Source organism: Dermacentor variabilis, chromosome 1 (genome assembly GCF_050947875.1).
Source record: "Dermacentor variabilis isolate Ectoservices chromosome 1, ASM5094787v1, whole genome shotgun sequence".
NCBI classification, from domain to species: Eukaryota; Metazoa; Arthropoda; class Arachnida; order Ixodida; family Ixodidae; genus Dermacentor; species Dermacentor variabilis.
Window position 1 is genome coordinate 231,701,665 of NC_134568.1, and position 13,145 is coordinate 231,714,809.

Here is a 13,145-nt window from a genome sequence, read left to right on the forward strand (position 1 = left end):
AGAAATACTTTGCCGCAAAATGTTCTTTAATGCGTTCAGCAGAAGCGGAGTTATTCGCAATCAAACATACTGTTTGCGGTGCTTTTGCTCCTTCAATGATTTGCACTGCAAAGGCTACGGCAGAGTTGGGTGTGCCTACAATGCTTTGCCTACTGAACATCACCATGGCGCACTGTTAAAATTTGATTTTGGATGTTCATGTAGACGCCGCTATTTACAATTTTGGTGCCTACGACGCGCCAAACGTAGTGCTCCGTGAGCTGCAGTGTGCTCAGCCAGTGGACTTGTCACAGCACCTCGTGGCGGCTTCGGTACCTACGCTACGTAGCAGACCGCAGCTACATACAGCTGCAGTATTTGCTTTGTGCACAACAGGGTTAGAGTGCACGCTCGTGCTCATGTGCTCCTGTCTGGCTGTGCCACATGATGCAGACCAGCTCTGTCCTGCACCAGCTTGACTAACGGATAGTAGCCACATCCATATTGCGCATTTTGAAGAGCTCTCATTACGAAGCGAAGTCTGCCAAGGTGTCTAACCAGGAGCGTGACCAGGAGTGAGTGTGCTCTGGCAGGCATCCGTGGCCTGACCTCAAGGCTCATTGAGTTTTCAAAACTAGTTGAAGTTAGCGAGACCCGACGGCTACGACACCGATAAGCAGGGTGGCCAAAGTTTTAATTCCTATGTGGATGATCAGACAATCAGTCAATAGTCAGCTTCCTCCGGAAGTACGTAATTATTGAAATTCAAAAGCAGATTTTCACTTACTTCAGCCTGTTTATGAAACAGAGTCATTGAATATACACAGTAACATTAGGAAGAAGTACACTGATCCAAACATCCTTCTTGATTGATGTCAGCTATGGGCCAATAGCAGCCACGTATGGGAATCTGCTATGCCTTAAAAACCCGCATATAATACAAGTTTTTTTTCCTATTATTAGTGTCCCAAATTTTTGCCTGGTACTATATGTGGATCTGAACAAAAATTCAGCCAGAAATTTGTGCTAGCAGTTTTGGTTTCGTTATTGCCGCGTGGCTATGACTTGACTTCGTTATTGCTGCTTGGCTACGGCTTGGCTGCCGTATTGCTATGTGGCTACGGATTGGTTTCGTTATTGCTGTGTGACTACAGCATCATTTCTTTATTGTTGATTGCGCACCTTGGCAGCACACGTGCAAACCACGCTTCGCCAAGTGCATCTTTTTTATTCCGCATTGAAGGGCCAAGATGTCTGGACCACGAAAACAGTACTCGGCTGCTTTCAAGAGAAAGGTTATTTTAGCTGCGCAGGACATCGGCAACAGTGTGGGCCGGGTGGCAGTTTGGAGTCAATGAGGGAAACCTTTTTGCATGCAGCGGAACGTGAGGAAGCTTTCGCGGCCCGAAGAGTGGGACATTCCCGGAAATCGAACTCGCCCTGATGGAGTTCGTACGCCAACAGCGAGCCGCGCATCTAGCTGTGAGCATGGAGCTTATGCAGGCAAAAGCAAAGGAGCTTGCAAGAGAAAAAGGGCTACCGAGCTCCGTCTTCAAAGCGAGCAAGCACTGGATTTATCGCTACATGTGCCATGCTGGTTTTTCCTTACGCCGCTGAAATTCAATTTCGCAAAAACTGCCCGGATCATTCAAAGAGCTGCTTGTGGCTTTCCAGTGCCACATTATTTCGCTGTGCAAGTCCAAGAACTTCCAGCTAGGGCAAATTGGCAATGCTGACCAAACGCTGGTTTATCTGGACGTGCCATCGCCCCTCACCGTGCACGAAAAGGGCTCTTAACAAGTTTATGTCTAGTCCACTGGCAACGAGAAAACGCAAGTTACCGTCATGTTGTCATGCGCAGCAGACGGACGCATGCTTCTGCCCTATGTCGTCTTCAAGCGCAAGACAGTGCCTAAAGGTGAGGAGCTGCTAAAAAATGTGCTTGTGAGATGCCATGAGAAAGGCTGGATGAACGAGAATCTTGTGCTCGACTGGATAAAGTCCGTCTGGTGTAGGCAGCACGGCACACTGTTGTTGTTCCCGTCCATCCTTGTGCTGGACGCATTTCTTTGCCATTTGGCCGACTCTGTGAAGAAGCTGGTGCGTGAATCCGGCACTGAACTCGTTATCCTGGGTGGGATGACATCTCAGCTGCAGCCTTTAGATGTTTGCGTGAACAAGCCGTTCAAGGACGCGGTCAAGCGGTGTTACACAGATTGGATGCGCTCAGATGAGCCTGTAGTGACGGCGACCGGGCAGCTGAAGCGGGCTTCGCTAGCCGTGCTATGCAAGTCTATTGTGGATGCATGGGCCAGCATACCAGAGGACCTTATGCGTCGCACATTCAAGAAGTGTGGCATCTCGAATGCGCTCGATGGCGCAGAGTGTGAGTACCTCTGGGAAGATATGTCTGACAAAGAACTCAGACAAGAAACTCAGACAAGACAATCCTATTTTGCGTCTTGTGCATGTTCGGTGGCGCTGACGCTTCTTTTATTTATTTTTTTTTTTGCAGCCGTAAAACCTTTGCGGCCCCCATTCAAAAACTTCCTAATGTGCATGGCATGATATGAGTATATTTCACGATGTCATGTTCAGTGCAGGTGCGCTTATGTAATTGGTCTTTAATTGGTGCGCTTATTTTATGGTCTGTCGCACTGTGTTGCATCCTGGGTTAATAAACCCGTGTTTGTTGATGATCTCTCTGTGGTGCCTTCTTTGCACTGTATCGACGAGCCCTGCTGTAACGCCCTTTGTGCGTTGCGGTGTGGAGGAGCGTCGCGTCCTTTCGTGACTGCACTTGCAGGGTGAGAGCCTCGCGCAAAGCTGTCTCCACAACATACTGACTATATCAGTTAAAATTTGCATGGTATATGGTAAGCATACGTGTGTTGGACCGTGCGTCACTAGTGCTTGCTGCTGCACCAAATAGTCTTTTTGCCTGCACCAGGACGTGCGCGGAAAGGTGACATGGCTGTTCCACCATTGAAGATGAAACCAGCTGTATGTTAGCTACACTGCTGAAGGAGCTGCCATTATCTTTAGTTTTCTTATTGTTTAATAGTGATTAACTGGCTGTTTAATTATTCACTTTACAGGTGCAATGTCAATACCAGGGTTGACATTGTGGCACAGTTAAAGCACTTTTAAAAGTTGTTCTCAAGGTGTTTTCATGTTTTCAAATGTGCTCTGCAAATATTGTGTTAGAATAGGGGTCAACATGTTAATTAAACTGTTAATTATTCACTACAAATTACTTAAAAGGTCCCTGAAATGGTTTGGACAAATTTGTTAGATGCTTAGGGTACAGCTACAGTAAAACATTAGCGCCACAATTTAAGTTGAGCATCTCATATTAAGAGAACTGCAGATGATTACAAGTTACCTTCCTCCCTAGACATGCTTTTTGTGCTCATTTGTCGAGTGATTGGGGCTAAGCTCCACCTTCACTGGCTCTGCATCATGATGTGACATGTCGTCTACTTCTGGTTGTCCTGGAGCCAGTGCGCGAAGCCTCTCCAATCTGTTCGCTAGCCATCAGCCATCAATCTCCCGCATGAGGATATTCTGGTAGCCACAGGCGAGTAGCTGTTTTGCAGATGGGCAGAGGTGTAAACTAAAGCCCCTCCATTCTAATACAAATTTGATGAAGGGGCTTAGTGTAAACGTGAGCAGTCTGAGCTGCCTGCACGGTGTAAAACACCAAGTGTAAAACTTTTTAAACATATAGAAAGAGAGTGTGCACGATTTTGCTCGTGGCTTAGAATTCACATCAGCAGCAAAGTAGAATACACTTGGTTACTGCTATATTAGCTCCGTGTTTGTCTGATTGAGCTCTGTACCACCAGATAGCTGCACCTTGTAGGCTGTTCACGTTTGTGTCTCCGCTCATCCGCTAAAACGCCCATATCCAGTCTGCTTGTGCTTGCGTTTACCTGAATACGCTAAAACGCTCTATTGGGGTAGTAATCCTCTGGTGTGAAGGCCGCAAACATATAGATGCTGGCGCCGATCGGATACTGGAAGCCTGATACACTGCAGCCACACTGTTTGCGTGTGGCCGATTGCTAGATTGGCAGCCCACAGCGTAACAAGAGCCATCCATGGTTCTTGTAAAAAGAAAGCTCAAGACTGGCACTGACTGTGCACTTCGCGTCAACACAGAGAATCTTGTACACAAGCAGACTGCACTTGCTGTGTGCCGGAAGTGCTCGAGTGCAGTGATAAATTGCCGTGTAGTCTCTTTCTGTTACTCTTTTTTTTATAGAAACAAATTAACCAACATTCCACTATTATGGACCACATTTGTTCACCATGAAGTTTGAAAATTTATCAACGATGCAAACTGGTTTGCCACTCAGACAGCTTGCCCAACTGATGTCAATTGGGATAAATATAACATCAATTGGGAGCGGTCGGCTGGAAACACAGAGGAGTGGTGCTGCAGCAGTTGATAGCAATGCACATTTCTTACCCTTATAGTAAATTACATGCTTTACACGGAGCGCTTAAATGCATCACTTAATGATCAGAAGGACCTATCCTGATCACTCAATACGTTTGTACAATATTGTCAGAATCATTTCAAGGTCCCTTAAATAAAAACATTAAAATGCTGGAGGCTTTGTCAGGATGTTGCTAACAACATGGAGTTGCGTAACATATTTGCTGTGCTTTAAAAATAACTTTAGGGCATCATAGTAAAAGCAAACCAAGTCATCCAGCCTTTCCTTAACTATTTGGTTCTTGCAGACGTTTAGTGCAGTATCTTTTCCTAGTGTAAATGCAGATCTGCTCATTTCCTCATTCCATGTGTGCTTCTTTCATTTGCTTCTTTTTCCTTCCTTTTTCTAAATGCTTCTTAACTTTGCCAGTTCGTTCATTTTTCACAGGAATCAACAGGCGTATATATTTAGGAGGTAGATGACACAATTCTAACACAATACCTCCTTTTCTTTTTGACAGCTGCTTGGACTGGATGGATCTCTTGTGTTTTTGGTATGAATTTTTACCTATTTTATCTATATGTTCTAGGGTGTGTTGTCATAGGAACATTTGCTCTTGTGATCTGATGGTTCTCAGCTTTATAGGTAAAAAGATTATTATATAAGCAAATTGACTAGTCTATGTTTCCATGTCTGTTTCAGATAATACATACGACATAAAAGTAGCTGCCACAGTTCTTTGTCAGTTTTATAAGCTAGAATCTGTTTCGTTTTATAGTGCCTAGAGAAGGAGGGATCATAGCATGAAAATCTAGTTGATGTGACATTGGCATTATGGCTGTTGAATAAGGCTGTAAAAGGCTTTGCCATAGATGGTGATGACAGCTTTTAATTGCAGCTACCAGAAGTAATTCCGCAATGACTTAATGTGATGACAGAAAATTCCTAAACATAGCGTTTTTTCATGAAATCAGAATTTAGTAAAAGTTGCTAAGTTTCCAGGGAGCAAAGAGGCAGCTACTACCACATTGCTCTTTTGTTTGATGTTGTCTGCTACATGCCGAGCATTTTGAAGTCTGGTGGGCTATGGCGAGGCTAAACTTGGTGCAGGATGAACTTTATGCGACCCACTCCATCCACTCTGCCACCCGCTATCGTGGCTTAGTGGCTGTGGCTTTGCGGTGCTAAGCACGAAGTTGTGGGATCAAATCCCAACAGTGGTGGCCATATTTCGATAAGGGCGAAATACAAAAATGCCCATTTGCCATGCATTAGATGAACATTAAAGGACCCCAGGTGGTGAAGATTAATCTGGAGTCCCTCACTACTGTGTGCCTTATAATCAGATTGTAGTTTTTGGATGGGCATCATCATGCTGCTGCAGCCAGACAGTGTGCAAACTCGTTCCATGGCATCTTCGTTTGTGCACCCGTCGTGCAAATGCAGAGCTAATCTAGATAGTGGCATATTTTCAGTGTCCACCAAGCCTGCATGACTGGTTTCTTGAGGCTATGAAAAGAGGCCAATACACATACATGCGCAGCGTTCAAAGTGGGAGGTTATGGAATAAATGCAAACGGGTGGTAAACCATCAATGGCAAGAAACGGGAGATGCATTTCAATGTTACATGGCAGCTACGTCACGACCAAGAAGGATGTTGTAAAATGGTGGTCAGATTGGCTTGTAAATCACTTGTGGAAGGTTTTTGTTAGTTTTGAGTTCTCACTTGTTGCTTATCTTCGTGAGCGCTATTTCAGTAGATGTTTCTGCATGCTTATAGCATTTATAGTGTCTGTTTCTGTGAAGTACATGTTACAATGATGTTTTGGCATAAAAGTGGGTCTGCATGCTTGTGGAAAACAAATATTTTTGCAAACACACACACACACACACACACACACGCACGCACGCACGCACGCACGCGAGAGGGGGGACCCAAATATAACTGGAATTTTCTGGTAGAAAGCATGAACATGATTTTTTTATTGAATACAATTTTTCTAAATACAACATTAATAACCCTCAAAATACTCTTCATTAGTACTAAGGCACTTGTCTAAACGTTCATTCCATTGTTGGAAGCACCTTGCAAATTCGACCTCTTTTATACCTGATGTCACGCAGTGTTACGCTACCAGCGTGACATTGCGTTTGATTTCGTTGACATCTGCAAAACACTTGCCTTTCAAGTGCATTTTCATCCTACCAAAAAGGAAGAAGTCCGCGGGAGCCAAATCTGGCAAATAGGGCACTTGAGTCAAGGTAGCCGTCTGCGTGGGGGCCAAAAACAGGCAAACAATGAGAGCATTGTCACGATGCAGGAAACACTCTCTGGAATTGCACAAGGCCAGACGTTTTTGCGCCACACTTGTGCGCAGCTGTTTCAACACTTCCAAATAGAATTGTTGGGTGACAAAGGTCTGGCTTTGAGGGACAAATTAAGAGTGTAGGGTCCTTTTGATGTGAAAAAAAGAGAAGAAAGAAAAAAGAAAAACAGGTCAGCATCGTCTTCAGATGCAATTTAACCTTACGGGCTTTTCTGGATGAGGCAAGTCAGGTGACTTCAATTGACTTGTCTGTTTACTTTCGGGAATGTACCCATAGTGCCATGACTTGTGGCCTGTGATTATTTTGTTGAAAAGCTCTGGATCGTCTGTGACCGTGTCCTTCATTGCACGACAGCCTTCCATGCGACGATCCCTTTACTCTTCGGTGAGAAGTCTGGGCACAAAATTAGCAGCCACTCGTTGCATTGACAAATCGTCGTGCAAAATGCGCTGAATGGATGGGGCTCCAGGATAACTTGGATAAGTTGGAGTTGGTCGTTTGGTCTGCCCTGGGGAGATCTTCCCCGGGGAGATCAGAAATTTTGGCCATGTTGTTCTCGGCTCGCGCACTTGAAGCACGACCGTAATGGGCCTGATCTTCAATGGTCATCTCCCACCTTTTAAATTGAGCAAGCCATTCGTACACTTGCGTTTTACTGAGAGCATGTTCTATGTGAGCTGTTTGCATCACAACAGTTTCGGTTGCGTTCTTGCTGACTAAAAAAGAAAACTTCACAGTAGCACGTTGTTCGTGAGAATCTGCCATTTCTGGGTGTCACGAGTGCACTACAGATACGCACACAGAACTTTCATAGAAACCACATGTGTCGTCGTAGGTTGACGCCACTTGGCATACTGACTCAGGAAAGGTCCTCCCACAGTGCCCTAGCAGCGCTACCTCGTACTACAACTACATGATGTGCAGGAGTGTGATTCCAGTTACTTTTGGGTCCCCCTTCGTATACTATATATATATAATATACAGTAGAATCTCATTCATACATTTTGGAAAAAAAGAAAATGCGAGAAAGAACATACTAACCAAGAAAACGAACGATCCGAAATAATAAAAAAAAATTACCATACTCAACTATTGTTGACATCTTACGTAATGTGAAGCGTCATGCGGATCGTTGCGGCACGAGACGCCGATGCACATCGAGCTGGTAGAGCTCCGGTGGCCCCAGACGCGTTTTGTTTTTTCCTGTTGCATGGTGTTTTAGAGGGCGAGCTGGTGGGCGATGCAGGATGCCGCCAAAGCGAAATGTGATGCTGACATCGCGCCGCCTGCAGCAGGGAACAAGACACGTTTGGTTTATCGCCTGCTAAAGGCGTGCAGTACGCTACCAATGGCACTATGCACCACACGCTGTAAAACAGATAGGGGAAGATGCTTGTTACAGTAGGTTTGGTGACAATATCTGAATGCGGCGTGTGACGACCCGGGCGGAGATTTGCTGTTACCGGAATAAGAAACTGTGCACGCCGTTGTCTTCATGTGAGACGGGTGGCTATATACCCTTCTCGATTGCACGCACCTCACGTCTTCTCTTGTTCACACGGGATCTAGCAGCTGGAAAATGTATATGATCACAGTCTGTAGCAGGGAATGGCAGCGAATTTCGGTTATAGTCTATTAAAAGCGAGCACTACGCTTTTACGGCACCACGCACTTTAAAACAGATATGCGAAGACGCTTGTCGCAATAGGATTGACGGTGATAGCTGTGAATGCCACGTGCGACAACCCTGGAGAATATTTGCTAGTACCAAAATGAGAAACAGTGCGTGCCTGCATAATGTGATGAAGCTGCCACGGCGGGCGCTTATATATTGTTCTCGATCGCGCGCACCTACTGCATTTTCATGTTTACATGGGATTTAGCTACCGGAAAACGTATCATACGATTGCAGTTTGGCGATGTACTGAACGTTGGTGCTGAAAAATGTATTTTCCGAGATAGTATGAAACGGTAAAAATGAGCGTAACTTTATTGGGTAATTTTTTTGTTTTCACGATTGCGAATGTTGGTGCCGGGAAAACGTACGTAAAGTGAATGTATGAACGAGGTTCTACTGTATGTGTATATATATATAACATAGCTATTTTGTTGTTTGCAATTTGCGTGTTTGTGATACTGTTATTAGGAACACACAGCATACATTTAAGACATTCTAATATGATTTGCCATTCTTCTGGTGGCTGCTCATTATGACCTTTACGCACACTCCTGCACTTTGGGTTTTAATGCAAACAGATTTTGCTTTGGGCTTCTCCGTGTGCACTGCTCTTGTTGCCATTCCTTTGGTTTGAATGGCATATGGGCTGTTTCAATTGTTCTTAATGATCCCGAAGGATCTTGTACTGATGTGATGTTGTGACTTAGCTCTGTAGAAGACTGCTCACAACTATGCACGAGCCATGGGTCTTTCTCAGAATACACTGAATAGCAGATATTAGATTTGTGAATTTACCTATTTAAACATTCATTATTCAAAACATCTTTAGAATTCAAAAGTAATTATGACTTTTTTTTATGTACACCAATACCACAACTAATTACACCTTAAGAGCTAGGAACTTTATTAAGGTAAAAACCAGAACCTACTACGGCACTCGGCTATTACAGTGGCAGATTCCTAATTAACTTAATGATGAGCATGCCTTTATTTGATATTATGCAACATCCTTCAACTCTTTCAAAATTCAGAAAGGAACCGAAACTGTATTTTCTTGACAGTTTTCTTTTCTAATTGCTTTTACTGCTGGTTGTCTGATATGCAATTTTATGTACTGCAAGACCTTTTCGTTTTCATTTTGCTAGCTCTTTCCATATCTACTGTACCTTTCGTTTATTGTTCTTTTATTTCTTTTTTCGCAATATTTATACTTATTGTGCTGTATTAACTTATTGTATGTATAATGCTGTCGTTTTATATATATATATATATATATATATATATAATTTTTTTTTCTTTTGCACTGTTGTCTGCTGTGCTCATGGTGCCAGGAGCCTAGTCAGGTGTGCATAGTCTCACCTTTTGCTCCGGTGCCATGACAGTCATGTATTGTGATAACTCGAAATTAAAACTTCAAACTTAGTTTCACATTTGTATGCAGTAGAACCTTGCTGATACGATCCCGTTTTGTATGATTTCCTGGCACCAATGTTAGCGATTTAGTACACAAGAAATGACCCAATACATTTGTCTTTCTTTTTGCTGGTTGATCTGTTCCATGAAAGCACTATTTTACAGCACCAATGCTCAGTATATCGCCAAACTGCGATAGCATGAAATGTTTACAGGCTGCTAGATCCCATGTAAACAAGAAAAAGCATGAGGCGTGCATGGTCGAGAACAGCTGCCCATCGCAGTCGCTTTCCTATAGCACTCACCCTCTCGTGTCACGTGAAAGTGCCAGCACACATGTACTGTTTCCTTTTCTGGTACCAGCAATTTTTCTCGCCGGTCATCGTGCAATGCATTCGCAGCTATAGCCGCCGACCCTATTGTGTTAACCATCTTCACCTATCTTGTCACATCACATGTGGCATAGTGCGGTTGAAAGTGTACTGCATGCTTTTAAAAGATGATAACCCAAACGTGCTGCCCTTCCCTGCTGCAGGCGGCTCGAAGTAAGGATCTTGTTTTGCTATGACGACATCGTACTCTGGCGAAGACAACCAGCTCGATTTCATTTCAGAAGCACTATGCAATATAAAAACGGCAATGTGTGTGTCGGGCGTAACAGATCAAACAGCACGCGTATTGGGCCGCTCGGGCCTCACCAGCTTGTTTCGCAAGCCAAGTGCACCAAGACTTCCGTCTGAAGAAGCTGTTGACTCTGGGCAGAATTCGAAGAGTGCAGACATGAGCTTGCTGAAGCCGTAAAAACGAGTATGTGTGTCTCGGGCCACTTGGGCCTCACCAGCTCAGCACAGGTCAGCATCTCGTGGTACAGCGATTTGCACAATGCTTTGCATTACACAGATGTCAAATACAATTGAGTCTGCTAAATTTTTTAACGACTTCAGATCGTACGTTTTGCTGGTTAGTATGTTTTCTCTTGTGTTCTTTTCAAGAACTTATGAATGAGGTTTTTACCGTATTCACACATTTGCACACCCCTACGAAAAGAACTGTAAGCTCCCATAATAGTATGGCCCCAATTTTTTTGTGAATTGTAGATTTTAGACGAATTTGTGGTAACTGAACTTCGCAATATCAGGCTTGTGCCGTAAAGCTCACTTGGGCCCCAAAAGCTCCTTTTGTGGCAAAGATGTCATGTGACAGTAGACCTTCTGGCTTCCTGGGGCATTCGCCACTCTCAAAACCTCTTAAGCACAATCTACACGATCGTCCATTACATAGAGAATGGGATCAACCTCTATGCAGAATGGCATTGGAAATGCAAAAACTGTGGGCCCACTGATCCCGAGGCCCTGTGCTTGTTCAGTGTTTCCACGGCTCACTAAGCAGACATTGTTCTCTAGAAAAATGAGAGACAACAATCTTTCGTGTTTTTTTTTATGTGTGTGACCGTACTTGTATGAAGTTGTAACTGACTACATTAGGTTGGGTGCAAAGAGTCATTCCTGTCAGAAATGTGTTACTTTAGCTGTAATTTTTAATAATTTTTGTCTTTTGCAGGAACACGTATTTTGGGTTGTTTCCCTCAACACTCTCTTCATTCTTGTCTTCGGTAAGTTCCAACTCTCAGGATATTGAAATTAATGCCATGCAGATAAAACTGTGTGGTTTTCCTGTCATTGTGAATTTCTCACAAACGTTTTTTTCACCATCTTGCAATTCCATGGGCCTTTCCATGCAGGCTATGTAATCATGGCTGTATTTGTTCTTAGTGGTCAAATGTTTTGATGAATCATGGGCCTATTTATTCTATCAGGACAGTCTTGCAATGTCAGTAAAGAATCCCTGAAAATGTTTTGTCGCTCCTGAAGCTCTCATGCAAAAATTTTATCACAGCATTCTGTTTTATAAGAGTTATATGTTACCGTATTTATTCGCATAATGATCGCACCTGCGTAATGATTGCACCCCTGAATTTTGTCGTCAAAATTTGATGTTTTTCTTTCCTGTGTAATGATCGCACCCTGAACTTGTCGCAGCGATATGTCGTATGCCCAGTCTAGCTAATAATAATCACGCTAACCATCTGTCGAATGCTACGTGAACGACTCTTCAAAACAAACCAAGTAGTCTGCACGCACCAAACATTCTTAAGCAGATGCCCCATTTCATTCCTTTCATCACTTTCCACACTTCCATGACAAAAAAAAAAAAAAAAAAAAAAGCTACAACCAAATTTGTCTTTATTATGTGTAGGCTTTATAATGGATGTGGTCAACAACAACAACGAAGGCGCCTTTCGATTCTTCTCGTCTGCACTCGTGGGCACGCAACAAATCGCGAGCGGCAACGATAGTGGCCATGTTTACACTGATACGTTAGAAGTGTACCCTATTCATAAGCCGACGCTTGTAACACAGCTAAGATATCCGCCCATTCATAGTGGAAATGTGCCGTATTAGGATAGCAGTGAAGACAAATGCAGCAGTTTCTGCAGCATACCCGCCATGCGTTTCTATGTCACTGGCAGCTAAGCGCGCCCATCTGTTTCTGTCCCCTCAAAGTGAACATGGCTACGTTATTGTCGCAACCTTGCCGATATTAACGATATTATTTATTACTGATACGGAAGAAACTGCTTCAATGCACGTAATGTACTCACGAGAAAAAAAAAAAATCTCGTTCGCCGCATTCGGCTTGCTCCACCAGCTGCCATTTTTGTTTTGGTGTCCCGCATTACATACAGTGGCAGCCGCCTATTTGTTGTCACCTGTTGTCATCCCGCAGCAAATGTGGGATGAAAAAAATTTAGTTTTCTCTTTTCGCGGGAAATTTAACCAGCGTAATGATCGCACCCCTGAATTTGCATCAATTTTTTTGACAAAAAAGTGCGATCATTATGTGAGTAAATAAGGTATTAATGCAAAAGCATTATATGCCCCATTATGCGAAAGTACATTGAGGTCGGCGTGATCGAAAGATGGTACCTAAAATGGCCGCCGACGAGAAGAGTAAAAACACGTAAAAAAAATGCTCGGATTGCTGTAACATTTCTCAGAGAGGTTCCTGTAAACATGTAAATTAATGGCTTTGAAAAGAAAATTTGGTACATTTCGGTCTGGGTGGAAATCGAACTTGGATCTCTAGGGTGTGTGACAAGCACGCTTCCCCGACGCCATGGCGGCTCCACGATTCTGGTTGACTAAAGGTGTGCCTAGTGCTTGTGTTTATGACCACGTTCATGGATGCAGTGAGCACATTTATGACGTTCCGAGGTCTACAAAAGTTATAATGCTTCCGC

The 13,145-nt window shown here is 43.6% G+C and overlaps 1 protein-coding gene across 2 annotated transcripts in view; it reads left to right on the forward strand.

The window, feature by feature from the left end:
- The window catches only part of LOC142559026 (E3 ubiquitin-protein ligase MARCHF6), a 168,791-nt gene that overhangs the window by 67,340 nt on the left and 88,306 nt on the right, over positions 1 to 13,145 (forward strand). For both annotated transcript variants that reach the window (XM_075670815.1, XM_075670816.1), the window contains exons 9-10: positions 4,945 to 4,977; positions 11,405 to 11,456. In XM_075670815.1, coding sequence (XP_075526930.1) covers positions 4,945 to 4,977; positions 11,405 to 11,456 — 85 coding nt within the window. The remainder of the gene's footprint in view (positions 1 to 4,944; positions 4,978 to 11,404; positions 11,457 to 13,145) is intronic.